The sequence below is a fragment of the Electrophorus electricus genome, chromosome 9, assembly GCF_013358815.1.
Source record: "Electrophorus electricus isolate fEleEle1 chromosome 9, fEleEle1.pri, whole genome shotgun sequence".
Taxonomy (NCBI): Eukaryota; Metazoa; Chordata; class Actinopteri; order Gymnotiformes; family Gymnotidae; genus Electrophorus; species Electrophorus electricus.
The window spans coordinates 15,541,301-15,556,300 of record NC_049543.1 but is presented as its reverse complement, the minus strand read 5'-3'; the positions used below and the strand labels follow the sequence as shown (position 1 = coordinate 15,556,300).

Sequence of the window (15,000 nt, the reverse complement as noted above, 5' to 3'; positions counted from 1 at the left end):
TGTCGCTGCTTTTTGGCGATGCATGGCGGCACTGGCCACTGATGACGGCCGCTCCGTGTGTGTTCTCTACCCGATGCAGATGCTAGGCGTCGTACTGGCGTGTGTTTGTGCGGTTGTGATCACCGGAGCGTCGGCTCGCAACGACAACGGCAATTTTCTGGACGACAAATGGTTGACGGGGCGATGGGACAAATTTCGTGATGTGAGTAGAATTGCAATGGCTTTAACGGTTTCGTGCCTCAGTTGCATGGCGCTTTTGGGACTGTTTGTGCGCGAATACGCGTGTGTGTGCGCGTGCGTGCGTGTGTGTGTTTACTGCCTGTGTCATGCTCTTATAAACCACAACCTTCAAGGAAGAGCCACGCGAGTAAGTAGCCTTATTATTTTCCCGCAATTACGCTCTGTCGCCCCAGCGAACGATCAGTCAGGGCTTTTACAATAGCGAATGCGTCGACACACGGCCAATCAATTACCGACTGCCCGTATAGAGTGCGTCATTCACGCGCTCGCCGTTAAGTGCAGTTCGGGCCATGCATGACCCTTGTTACCAGGCGAGGGACCGCTAATGTTTGTTTGTTTGTTTGTTTTAGTTTTTTAGATAGATACGACCACTGCAGGGCTGCAGCTGTTAGCGTAAAAAAGAATAAATAAGAATATTTCAATTATTACGATAAAAAAACCAGGGCAATTTTTTTTCAGAAGGAATCGTGTGAATGTTTTTGTTTTCCTGAGGTAGTCGCAGAGGTACAGTAGTGTCTGTACTGTCTAAAAAATACTGTCATTCTTTAAGATAATAGAAGCACTAAAGATCTATATTCTTTGTTCTTACTCCATGGGCCAGTTTTTCCTTGTCTTAAATGCACTGTTGCACCTTCAGTGGGGACTCTCAAACAAATCCTTTTGCGTCCCCCCCAAAAAAGGCTTTGTAATTTCTAACATAATAGGAACTTTATCAAATACCCATGCCTGATAGCAGATGAATGTACAATATTTATGTGCTTTCAAAAATTTATGTTCCCGGTAATCGCTGTATTATTCATACTTTTATAAATGAATGATGTGTCTTGCCCCTGGATCCTGGTCCTGTACACTGCACCAGAGTACTTACACTTTCACTGGTATGTTTTGTAGTGTTATCTGTGTAAGGTCTATACTTAAGGCCTGTCACATAGGCACTGTGTTATGGCATTTTTAGACAAAGTTGAGCCAGCCAGCACTATCTTGCTGGTTTCATAATGGAATCAGACCAAGAGTCCTCCCTCTCTCTCTCTCTCTCTCTCTCTCTCTCTCTCTCTCTCTCTCTCTCTCTCTCTCTCTCTCTCTCTCTCTCTCTCTCACTCTCTAAGAGAGTGTATGCTGTGCCAAAGAAGTTCTATAGAAGAGTACATCTCAGTAATGATATTCACCATGACCTACCCTTGGAGCCACTTGGTGCCATGTATGCATACTTCTTCATGCAGCCAATCAGCAAACAGAGCGGGATTTATGCAGATCAGCATCTCATTAAACATGAATTAATGAGGTGCTCAACTTAATGAGGGAAAACTGAGTAAATTAATGCAGTTGACCCGACAATTATCTTAAAGCACATTTAAATCTGCGGCCATGCTTTAAGGTTTTTAATGTATTTCAGTTTGGCATAAGAAAGGGAACGAGGATACATTTGTGTGTGTGTGTGTGTGTGTGTGTGTGTGTGTGTGTGTGTGTGTAAAAAAGCTTTCAGACGAACGTTCGGTCATGATATGCCATGTCGCTCACACCCTAATCTCAGAGTGCAGAGCTCCTGAGAACCATGCTCCTGGCAAATCAGCTGACACTTTGTGAGCAAAGCCACTTGTTCCATGAGCCTGAAATCACCTTGGAGATTCTGCCCCTCCCCCCTGAACAAGGTCATGCCCACGTTGCGCTGCCCAGGATTCTGTATGAGGGCTGCTAGCATCCATGTCCTCAGATCTGAGACCGACCCTCACACATGCATTGGATAGCTTGTTATTCTGTCTCTGTGTACATTTGAACGGTTGGTGTTTGTGAGTAATTGCATGTAAATGGCGGTGTGAGAATGTAAAAACACACGCACGCACGCACACACACACACACTCTTACATCTCAAACTATGGCATGAATTAAAGTGTCATTCAGAAACTGATTTCAGAATTGGAAACTGAATAAAGTGATATTCCACCTGAATAGCCATGGATTGAAATAACATGGGTTGTGATCAAATAATCTATATATAATCTACATATAATTTATATTTTTTCTATATATTATCTGAATTTTATTAATATATTTTCTATATGTTATCAGTATATTTAAGAACACATTTCCCCAGTCTCAGTATCATGTCCAACAAAGGAACGCAAGCCCTCTGTTCCTCCTTCTCTCTCTCTCTCTCTCTCTCTCTCTCTCTCTCTCTCTATCTTGCTCTCCTTCTTTCTTCCTCCTTTTGGGACATCCTCCTCCACACATTTTTTTCCATGTGGTCTTTTTATGATTCTAATGGATATGAAACACAGACTGGCAACTTCTGCTCAGGGTGCTGCTCTAGTAGGGGAGAGAGAGAGAGAGAGAGAGAGAGAGAGATACAGTGAAAGAGAAAGAGAGACAGTTCATAAATTTAACCTTAGCATTTCATCTCCTTTATTTAACTAAAAAATGATAAATGGCAACATTAAAGAGCATGATAAAGTGTCTTTATCATAATGTCAACTAACAAGGGTAAGGTTTTGCCAAAATGAAAATGTATGGGGATTTTAAACTTACTCTTTATTTTGACTTCACATTATTTTGGAATTTCAGAATTAATTAATGGTAATAAGGAAATCTTTTGATATTCTTCTAAAATAACACCAAAGGGCTCTTAAAGATCTGCATTCTCTATCAGACATTGATTGCATCACTCAGATCTAAGAAAGAGTCATCTATCCCCAATCCGAATTATGATGATTAAATTATCAGCATTTTGTTTGTATTTCTATGCTTGTTGAAAAAAGAAATAGAAAATATGTGTATGAGTGTGCATGTGTGTGTCATAAAAAAATGAATAACGTGAGGAAGGTCAGACACTTCCGGCACTTTCTATCTGAGAACTCAACCTCCTGTCTGTCCTGCCGGCTGGTCTAAAGACTTAAAAAATGCAAGAGCACACACACACACACACACACACACACACACACACACACACACACACACACACAGAAGCAGAGCACTGTGTCTTTGTGTTTGACCATGTGATGATTATTTGCTTCAGCTTGTATACAGGCTCTTAAAGGTCCCTCTCAATAACACGGCGTGTGAATGTTTTGTATGTAAGTAGATTAAATGGGTCCTATTAATCTCTCTGGTGATTTTTCATTCACTGCGTGCCTTGTAAAAGTCTGCTCATGTCATCCTTATATTTGCTTGCACATACAGTACAAAAATGATCATATTCAATGATTACAAGGAGCATAATTTACACTGATTTACAGGTGGTAATAACGTGCATGAGCTCTCCTCTGTTAGGACATAGAGTCCTGTGTGCAATCCAGGACAGGACAAAGGAAGTCATCCTTTCATCTCTCTCTGTCTCTCTCTCGCACACACACACACCCCTACAGTGAGTACATTTCAAGGTTATTGTTCAGTGTGTTTATAGTCAGGAGGAGAAGCACGGTAGCAGGGAGGCAACGTTTTGAGACTGTCAGCCAGCCATTGCGTGCTTCCCCTGCCCCAGGCGAGCTTGACTTAGCCCACGCTTCATCCTTCAGCACACCAAGTACATTAGGAAAAGGGCCGTTAGAGCTCTTCTGTGACAATGCCCTATAAACATCATTCAGTACTAAGAGTCAAAAGGAACAGCCCCATTCACTGCACTATTTCATTCAGTAGAAGAGTCTAAAGGAACAGCCATAGAATATTTACCTGATGCTTTTATCCAAAGTGACTTACAATTGTGACTGAGTACAACTTGAGCAATTGTGGGTTAAGGGCCTTGCTCAGGGGCCCAGTAGTGTTAACTTGGCAGTGGAGGGCTTGAACCAGCAACCTTCCTATTACAATCCAGGTATCTTAACCACTGAGGTACCATATTCCTCTTATGGTGCTGCATTATTTCATTCTGTAAGCCTACATGTGCTATTTATTTCATTTCTAGAAAAAGCCAGCTTCCCTTTATAAAAACAAACGTATTATGTCGAGTTGGCGGATAGAAACTGCTCAAAATAGATTCTAATAATTCGGGGTTTATTTTCTGCGCTAAAGTTGCTATATTCAGGGATACCAGGTTCTCTGCCTCTTAATCGAAGTCTTGTGTCGAAACAGAACGAAAGAACGCACACAGGAGGTAGAGCATGTGTTTCTTATGAGAGGCTGCCAATGCCTCACGGAGTCTGGAACTTTTGCTGTTACAGCGCATATGTGCCAGTATCGAACTCCGGGCGCACTTCGGGCTCAGCAGGAGAGAGAAGCTGACGCGCGACTGGCGACTGAAGTTCCTGCTCCTGGCGAGCAGGCCTCACACGGACATACACTAATGCGCCACGCTGCACAAGGAGCTATTTCGCCTTTGGGTTTTTTTGTTTGTTCGTTTAGCTTTGTTCCTGCCTTTATTTTGAACGTTTGTTTGCCTTTTTCCCATTAGAATATGTTTATCAGTTCACCGCAATTAGAGTACGGATATCATTTCCTTTTATTAAGGTTTCTAAATATAGGGGAAGCAATTCTGTCTTGCAGAAGATACTTATTTTGGAATCTCATTTTTTAAAAGAGGTTATTTCTGCAGAAACTCTTTGGGAGAATTGTGTGTAATGTGCAGTGGCACACTGTTTCATAATGCAGCACAATAAACACAACACACTCAAATCAACATTTAAAGCCTTCAACACAAACCTAAAACTAACTAAATACAAACCTTGAATAGAAACACTTAAACCGAGACTTCTAAACCAAAACTTTAACATGTAAAACCAGCATGTATAACAACAATAGGAAAACTCTAAACCAATTTATGGAAAACATATGCACTCTGACAACAGCTGACCCTCAATATAATCCAGGAGTGATTTGTCCTGTACCTCCACAGTTTCCTGGACCTCGTCCCTCCGATACGGGGACTCCCCGCTAACTGCCTAAAGCCAGTGAAACCAGCAGAGATTCCAACAAGTCATTATCACTCAGTCGACTGAGAGAGGCCACATTATTTACTTTCGCTATGACGTAAGGCAGAGTCCTTTGTAATAAGTCCCTGAGAAGTGAGTCGCGAGTAGCGTAGCGCCTCTGTAAGTATAGAGATGTCCAGCATGCCCTGTAACAGTCATCACTGTGATGTGCACAGATAAGCGGAGATGACTGATAATGCGCTGCAACACACCGAATCCAAACATACCATCAGTAACACTGGCGTGTCTCTGTAATCCTGTACAAATACTTTGACTGAACCATTACACTTCAGACTGGCCAAAACCAAGCATATGCTGGCCCTGCAGAGACGTTTCTTAGTTACTGTCATCGGGTGTTTTCAGGAAAGGTCTGCCATTGGTCCACACAACACTGGTCCAGACAATCAATATGTTTGCAGGATAACCGACCTCTCTCAAAAAGAGTTCTATGCAAACTATGCATTGAAAGACCATTACAGCCAGTATCCAAAGCCAAAGAAAACAGTATGTATTTGGTTTTATTCACATTTGATACTAATTTGAGGCCCATACATGAGTTCTAAAGTTCACTGAAATCATCTTGGAAAGAAATGAGAGGCTGCTAGAGGAACCTAAAGCAGTGATGTCACCGGACATCACAATTCATTAACTTCTTCCCAGTGCCAACTATATCGTTCAGACCTTTTGGATTCGCCATCTACCATTACCAGTCCAACCACCATGAAACCGGTTCCATGCATCTGGATCAGGGCCGGGTGCAGGAAATCTGTCCCATAGGACAGAGCGATGCACATGTCAAATGCTTTTAAGACATGACTCGACGAAGCAGGGCGGTGCCCTTTGGTTTGAGATGCGGGCACTGTTATTGGCAAGCTGTCCTGTGCCCAGCACTGGGGTGGCTAAGTTTATGCAAGGCCAGAGAGGTACTAGATGGATCTAGACAGAGATTGTAATACATTTCATGTTGTTTTGTCCCTACACTAAAGACTAGCACGCACATAAACACATACCATCATACACACACACACACACACACACACACACAGAAGGTGAAACAGGATGACAGGGAAATAGAAGAAGACAGGTAGTAAACTGACCAATCAGCCATTCAGAGTAATATGCTTGTGTGTGTGTGTGTGTGTGTGTGTGTGTGTGTGTGTGTGTGTGTGTGTGTGCACAGCATGTATAGATGTAATGCCATATGGAGCTATCAGAAATGTCGGTCTTTTGGGCGCCACTGACGACAGATAGGACTAACAACTGCCTGAGTTAATTAGGAGTGTGTTCAAGCGGAAACCAATTAACGAACCTGACAGCAAATCAGATACAGTACTGTCAGAATGGTACCACGCACTGACGAGCACAGGAGCATGTGGTGCACTTTCATACAGGTTGTACAGTTTGTGTGTGTGTGTGTGTGTGTCTCTCCCTAATGGTGTTATTTGTTTGCTTCTCTCTGTTGCTTCATCTGCATTCAGGAAGTTGAGGTTTGTACTAACACAACTGCTATTTTATTCTTTTAATTAAATACACTACAAAAGGTCTAGGAACTAACTTCGTTACTTAGTGTACAAACAAATCTTAACTAATAAACTATTCTTAACTAATCTTAACTAATAAACTAACTATTATAGATTTATTGTTGTAGTGTTGTAGTTGTAATCAATCTTATTAATATGTGTTGCAGGAGCCTGGCTCATGGAACCCTGGAAAGCCATTTGATCAAGGTATGTTTAGACTGGAAGTTAATATGCTATGTTTCAGTTAGCATATTGCATATATCATATAAGGTATATATAGCATATATCATATAAGGTTATTAGGATTATTAAACCATAACTCATATACATACATACGTAAGAGAAATGTTTTGAAAAGCAATCTCAGTTTAAGCAAATTAACCATTAAAGTAAAAGTACGGTGCATATTTTAATAATTGGGTAATGGCAACAAAATAGGTTCTATTAGTCTTAGTGTCAAGTGGTTAAAAGATTAATTTACCAGTGGTACAACTTTTTAAAATTTTGTTTAGCAGCTCAACCTCAGTTCAAGTTCAGCATACCTTTTAGTAAATTTGCATAATTTTAGAAGACACTCCTTATGTTAGCACCCACTGCAGTATTCCCCCAGATGCCGTCATTCCCCAGATGCTGTTATGACACTATTATAGGTCTAATCCCTTTCCAACAGAGATGGACATTAATCTGGATAAATGTGCATAAATTAAGAAGCAGCTAATTCGACTACAGCTAATTTGACTACATATTGATTCATCCAGTATTCACATCTATCTTGCTTTGTTTGGGCTTCGACTTCTAAGAGCTTTTCTGAAGCAACGCGTGGCGCTGGGCTGTGTATGTTAAAGCATGCTCTGTGGTAAAAAGGATGTGTGTGTTAGATTGCTATTCAAGTGTGCACAACTGTCTAAATTTAAAATGATTTTGCCAGTGAGACTTTTGGAAGGGCAAAGCTGAAGTGTAGTGATTTCATGATTCAGATTGGGCTGTGCTGTGTGTGGTGTTGCATGTGTATAAATATATACACTGCACACACACAAACACTTCATATATATATATATATGTATATTTGCGTTTAATCTCTCAAGATCTCTCAAGTTTAGTGAAGTAAACAAAGTTTCCAGAGAAACAGGACGTTTCAGACGACAGTCTTTTATCAGCTGTGTAAGAAAAGTGCTTCTGAATTTGGAGTAGATGTTTAAATCATAACTTTAATCATTCCATGGGGTTTTAAAGTTCCAAGAGTGTAGATCTTTGAATTTAACTTAAGTGCTGCCATAATAACAACTTGCAATGTGAAAGGATACATCATTAATGCCATGCCACTGGAAATGACAAATGCTTTATTCTGATGGTCCGAAGCTGTACAACAAACCAGCAACAAATCAGCAAGCCTTCTATTAGTTTCACCAGTGTAAAGCTGACTATGTCTCTTGAAAGTAATACAGTAGACAACTCCCACAGTATTGCATGAGGAGGAACGGGTGATTACAATCGATCCTTTTGTGACAAATAATACTACTCACAAATATGAGAAATTTGTATACTTCAGTATACTATACCAGCTGTATTATACTATAATGTACTTACTACAATTTTGAATATCTCTACATCTCTTGCTAGACTGCAGTTACTCACCTGGAATGTTCTTCATTTACTATCTCTCTCTCGCGCTCTCTCTCTCTCTCTCTCTCTCTCTCTCTATATATATATATATGTGTGTGTGTGTGTGTGTGTGTGTGTGTGTGTGTGTGTGTGTGTGTGTGTGTGTGTGTGTGTGTGTCCCAGGACATTTTGTCTTTGTTTTGTGTGACGTCAGCTGAGTCTTTTATCACGAGCCTTGTGACTGAAAATGCTAAAAAAAAAATGCTAACACTGTGATCAGAGCATCAGACAGTCATTAAACCCTGCTAGATTGAAAATCATTAGCTACCGCATTGACCCTACAAACAAACGCTGCTAGCATGAACTTACTGATACCCCTAGCTGTAATTCATCCTTCTATTCTGCAATTTTCTTGCTTGTGCATTTTTTCTGCAACAAATAAAACATTATGCTAAATTTGAAAGAGTTTAAGACCTAGTCTCTGAATGCAAGCATTCTACTCCTCCAAACTGATCAGAGTTTAGGGCAGCTCTGAAACTCAGCTTGGCTCAGGGTGGAGTGAGTGACTTCATTTGTGGTCTCTCCGTCGTTATTAGAGCCTGCCTGTCTGTGACAACACATGAGCTAAGATATCAGTCACACTCAGATGTGTGCACTGTTACAAACATGCATGTATGCGTACATGCATGCACACACACACACACACTCACACACACACACACACACACAAAGGAATTGGAGGTTTGGCTAAGCTGCTAGAGTCTGTGGGATTTTACTAAGGCTCTTACGCTATGAGGTCAGAGACCAAGCTTTGTGTGTATGGGTGTATGTGTGTGTCTGTGTGTGTGTGTGTGTGTATAAATGTGCTTAACTGTGTCTGTGTAGAAACATGATGAATAGAAGAAGAGTGTATAGCTGTCATACACTGTGTAGAAAGTGTTTGCGTGTGTGGATGTGTGTGTGTGTGTGTATGTGTGTGTGTGCGTGTGTGTGTGTGTGTGTGTTTGGACACGTCCTCATGGGTGTGGGTAAGTGCTTCTCTGTATGTGTGTGTGTGTGTTTGTGTGTTGTGTGTTACAGCCATAGAGTTAATAGTATTACAATTCCTGTGCCACTACACACAGCACAGAGCTTGCATTAACTTGTTAAAGAACAAGTCCACTCAGCTGTGCTATTGGTTCCACATAAATTATTGGTTTCAACAGTTCCCTAAACATTTGCATTAGTCTAAAAACTCAGCACACACACATAAACATGCACACACTCACAGAAATAAAGGCTTATTTTTTTGTTTCTTCTAGAGTCATTCATCTAAACAGTAAAAAAAACCTTCTTTAGCATTTAACTCTTACTCATTTAACTCATACTCAAAGCTCGTATTTTGCAGGCAAAATTACAACCTCAATTACAGTTTAATAACTCAAGAAAACCTTCTTGCGTCAGTATAATACACACATTCTTATAATCAGAAGAACATGCGGTTTGTAAAAATATAATAGTCATCATGGTTTGAAGAAGTATCTACAGGTAATCCAGTCTTTAAAAACATAATAAGTGCTACATCAAAACACACATTATATTCTGCTATTATATCTCATTTTCTTTGCTCAGTACACATAACCTATGGGGATTACTTTGAGATGGGACTTTATTTTTGTGTCTCTGAGTAAATTTTATGTCATCACTATCATTGATTCATAAAAAGGTTTTTAAAAACGGGTTCATCAGTTTACCACAAAACGTACACTTCGCTTCTTTTTCACTATTGTTATTTACTTCCAGTGTCTCTAAAATGGTTGTATGTTTCAAATCAAATATTATTTGATCAGCAAACATTAGCCATTAAAGAGGCACAAAAAATGCATTTATACAGAGCTTTACAACACACGAAGTTCGTCACGAAGCAGCTTTGCAAATGTAAAGGTTTCATTAAGGGTTCACAGGTGGATTCAGGCGCTCCAAAGCCCTCTCCGGCGCACGCTCTCACGGAAACGTGAGAGATGCACATCGTAGCCAGAGAGCGTGGGAGAATACCTATGTTTATTAGCTGGGATACTGGCCATATTGGCGCTGAACAAAAATCTCTAAGGTTTGGCTTGCTGTGGCTGTCAACGTGTTAGTGGTCTCCACAGATCCTAGAGTAGAGAAAAATCAGTGAACATATTTCTACCTTATGCTAATCATATATTTGGTCTTATTAAAAAGCCATATAATAAACTATCATCAAAATTCTTAGATTTTCAACTTTTCAGCTGTGATATTTGTACATATAATAATAATAATAAAAACTGGCACTTGGTAAAATTCTGATCATGAAAATATTTATTCATGAACATGTCAAATTTCTATTAGCATCTGTCATCTCAAATGATGACATATCTGATCAACCAAGACTCTCATGAAAATAAGAACATGTGGCGTATCTGGCTACTTCCTATAATAACTTTGTAATTGCATTGACATAAATGGGAAAAAATAAAATAGATAAGCCCAGAGCTTAAAGAGGTCATTAAAGTTCCATGTCTAAGCAAAAATTATAGCCACACTTTGATCTTTCATGTCAGCATGTGTGTGTGTGTGTGTGTGTGTGTGTGTGTGTGTGTGTGTGTGTGTGTGTGTGTGTGTGTGTGTGTGGTACTTTAGCACTGGATCCTGCCAAAGACCCATGCCTAAAGGTAAAATGCAGTCGAAACAAGCGCTGTGTGGCCGAGGACTACAGAACCCCCACGTGTGTCAGCCAGAGTGGGGTGAGGTAAGGCCCGTCTGTACTCAGCCGTACTTTCATTTACCACTCTACCCATACTGAGGGCCATGGATGGGTGTAGAAGAGGATAAGCAGCAGGATTAGCTCTGAGTACTAACACAAAAGGTTATAATTTTGTGCTACTCACTGAACACTTTCTGTGTTTGTAAAATCTTTCATTTCAGCTAAAGTAATTCCTGACAGGATCTTTCAAGGTTCTTTTTAGTATTTTTATTTGAAAGTATTATTTGCAACATTAAGTCATTAAAAAACGTTAAACAAGATCTAAAGTGTTTCTAAAGTTTTCCATAAATGTTTTCCCATAAAATCTGCATGCTTATGCCTATTACGTTGATCTTTTAATGTATTTTATGTATATTATTTTTATCTATTAATGTGTTTATGTATTTTATTACAACGGTCTCTTCCAAGACCTGTTTGACAAGTCCTACATATTTGCACTCAAAGAGCTTGTTTGTTCTGTTATCCCTACGTTCTATTGACAGTGGTGGACTCCAAAAGTAAGCTATTGGTTGTATGAGTTTCTGCGAATCGCACCTTTAATGACCTTGTCAGGGATCGAACAGCGGATCAGATTTCATCACGTCAGGGTCGAGACTAGCAGATAATATGCACCGTTTACCGCGTTGTATTGGCACCGATCTGGCTCGGGCATGACCTTGATTGCCCGTTGGGTACGCGATTACAGATTTGGTCTTGAATGTCGTTCCTTGATAGAGGAGCGGCGCATGATCATCTGCATGTATGCGCAAGTTTGGTTCAAAGGAAGAGTGCGATGTATGATTCAAATAATTGCAAGATGCATTTCATTGATTGCATTTGCAGAATGTTTTCAGATGCATACTTGTCTAAAGCGAAACGTGTCGATGATTGGGGGGGGAGGGGGGTTGACAAGCCAATCAAGACGTGCAGAAACGTTATATTTGATCCAATTTGAGTTACTTATGTAGCGTGAAAGCCGCGCATCTGTGCGTATGTACGTAATATTTGAGTTGCGTCTACGACATCGTCGCTCCTAAAAAAAAACGTGTCCAAGCGTCAGTATGCCTAATTTCTGGAGAAAACTGCCAGCTATTTATTTTAAGATTTTAACCAAGAAAACCGCAGCAAAATTCTAGCAAAACAAACGTATGCCACTTGTGTATCCTCTGACAGCTTATAAAACCCCAGCTTTAGTTGGAGGGCCAAGACTTGTGTTTGAATGCCAAGTGTCGTATGCCCTCTGTGGTCCCCGACGATTTGCTCGAGGGCACAGTTGTACGTTCAGACTCATAACAGTCTGGATCAAACCCACAGTCCTCTGGCTCCGCTTTGCCAGTTTCTCCCAGCCCAAGCGAATTGCTCCGCCAAAGAAAATCAGTTGCTGGTACCGGTAAATATTGCTCCTAAACAATTAGGAGATGTGTGCAAATTTAAATAATTATGTACCAGCTGTACTTGTGCATTTAAGTTTGTGCATGTACAAGTGTGTGTGTGTGTGTGTGTGTAAGAGAGAGAGAGCTTGAGGTGAAAATGGCGCGCGCTGCCCAATTCCTCCCCAAACTATGGTTGTCAACAGCGATTGTTGCCATGAACGTGGAAACGGGAAATGTGCTGAGCATGAGAACAATGCAGCGCCGAAGACGGGCGCTTGCTAACGATCAAATGAAAGGGAAATGACATAGGAGGAACGAGGGAGAGGGAGAAATGAGAGGCGGTGAAACCGCGTCTCTACTAGCTAATCCCGTAGCACGTCGCGCGCCGTTGCGCTTTTGGGGAGGAGAGCGGCGCTCGCGCCTCCAAGCGAGGGTAAGATTTTTTTTTAAAGAGTAAACGAAATCCCTGAAAATGGCCCCGCGTCAATCAAGTCCAAGTAAATAATGATCTTTTTTCTTCTTGGCCGTTAAATAAATCCTTCTGTTTATAATACAGTCGTCTTGAAATTGCATTTTGAGCGGGCGTTTGATGATCAAACGTTCCAGGTTCACTCAGCTACAATCAAATAGCAGCAGAGGAGCAGAGGTAGAATGGACGAGGAGCTGAGCTACCCAGTGTCTTGGGACGAAGGGGGAGATTAAAGGAAGGAGAAAGGAACAGGTGAAAGAAAAGAAAGGAGGTGAACGAGCACACGGGTGAATCCGAGCCTTTTTTTCTCCACTGTGGCTTTAAATCCGCAATAGCCTCTTCACAGTACGTGTATCATTAATGTTTCCTTCCTCTCAACAGCGGTCACCCCGACTCTCTGTCTCTGTCTCTGTCTCTGTCTCTGTCTCTCTGTCTCTGTCTCTCTGTCTCTCTCTCTCTCTCTCTCTCTCTCTCTCTCTCTCTCTCAATTCATTTTTCATTTATGACACTTTCCTGGCATGACTGTCGGCACACAATTTTGCCAACAGTACAATACAATACATGACATACATTGTGGCCTATTACAATAAATAAACGAATTTTAAAAATAAATAAATGAACAAACTAAACAGGAGCTCTGGAAGTGCAGGGAGGGAGGGTAAGACTCGCAGATGAGAGCAGTTCCTTATTTCCCATTATTAAACCACCCCCCCCCCCAACACACACACATACACTCTCTCTCTCTCTCGCTCTGTCTGTCTGTAGTTTTAAGGGTGTGGCTGGGAGAAACGCAGACCTGCTGAAGTGCAATAGATGCCCAGTGGTGCATCCATCGCCCGTCTGTGGAACAGATGGACACACATACTCTACCAAGGTAAAACATATTAACATAAAAATTCAAATGCAGTAATATTAAAGGGCTTGTGTAAGACCTTAAATTTCCTTTGAAGGTATTCAGCTGAAAGATTAATGTCTAAATGACAATGTACTATGCTGATCCAGCCCTTCCTGTGTGTGTGTGTGTGTGTGTGTGTGTGTGTGTGTGTGTGTCTGTGTGTGTGTGTGTGTGTCTGTGTGTGTGCGCACCCTTTAGTGTAAACTGGACTATCAGGCGTGTATCTCTGGGAAGCAGATTTCTGTGAAATGTCCAGGACAGTGTCCTTGCCTATCACATCCATACAGTCCTACACACAAAAATGGTATAAACACACACACACACACACACACACACACACACACAAACACACATACTCTTCCTGAGGATGTCTCTGTTTTTTTCACTGCCACTCCCACACACCAAGCTCTAATAGCTGTTAGCCACTGAGAACATTATTATTTTAGGCCCTTCAGTCCAGTCTATCCATTCCTAAAATGTGTACCTGTTTAGCAACATGTTAAACTTTCTGTATCAGATCCTGAGTGTGAGAATAAGAGAGAGTAAGACAAAGACGAGAACAAGAAAGAAAGATTAAAAATGCCTAGCAGGTGTTCCCCTCTCTTCCCCATACAGACAACATAATTTTTATTTTTTTTTCTCAGCACTCACTGACTTGCAGAGCACAAACTGAACATCCGTTAAGATGTTCTAGTAATCTATGAGGTCATAGCATAAATCCTCGCAAGAACCTGAGTGGTAGCCTCAGAGCAGGTGAGCCAGATGAGGCCAGAATGAAACAAAAGCCTCACTGGCACATAGACTCACCTCTCCGGTAGAGGCAGAGTTGTTAATCCTGTTTATTTACATTTCTTGTGCTATTTGGGACTCACTGTAGTCTTTTTCTGCATCTACGGTTAATTAACATCTTTGTTATGTGAGTAATTGTGTTTTTGACAGCTTTTTTTGAAAAGGATGAAATTGAGGAAAACCTTGAGTCATTCAAATTTACTATGTGTGTGTTAAGCCGAGTAGACTGTGTACTTCAGTAGGTTTTAACAGTGATCCAGGGAGGGTGTGTGTGTGTGTGTGTGTGTGTGTGTAGAGTGCAGTGATGCTGAAATGACTGAGGTCATAAGAAGACTGAGAGAGCGGTTCAGAGACGTGCCTGAGAGTGGGAATCTCAACAAGAGGGTCAAGTTCCAGAAACTTGAAAAGAGTGAGTGCCTTACTATACTCACACTCACAGTCTCACACCCACATCAACACACACACACA

At 41.0% G+C, this 15,000-nt stretch overlaps 1 protein-coding gene across 3 annotated transcripts in view; it reads left to right on the top strand.

Moving 5' to 3' along the window:
• The window catches only part of spock3 (SPARC (osteonectin), cwcv and kazal like domains proteoglycan 3), a 30,444-nt gene that overhangs the window by 218 nt on the left and 15,226 nt on the right, over positions 1 to 15,000 (top strand). The window contains exons 2-8 of one of the 3 annotated variants that reach the window (XM_035530081.1): positions 80 to 202; positions 6,617 to 6,625; positions 6,826 to 6,865; positions 10,904 to 11,012; positions 13,614 to 13,722; positions 13,942 to 14,047; positions 14,828 to 14,941. In XM_035530081.1, coding sequence (XP_035385974.1) covers positions 80 to 202; positions 6,617 to 6,625; positions 6,826 to 6,865; positions 10,904 to 11,012; positions 13,614 to 13,722; positions 13,942 to 14,047; positions 14,828 to 14,941 — 610 coding nt within the window. Of the gene's footprint in view, positions 1 to 73; positions 203 to 6,616; positions 6,626 to 6,825; positions 6,866 to 10,903; positions 11,013 to 13,613; positions 13,723 to 13,941; positions 14,048 to 14,827; positions 14,942 to 15,000 lie in introns of those variants that run through there. The other 2 variants (XM_035530080.1, XM_035530082.1) reach the window with 2 other exon arrangements.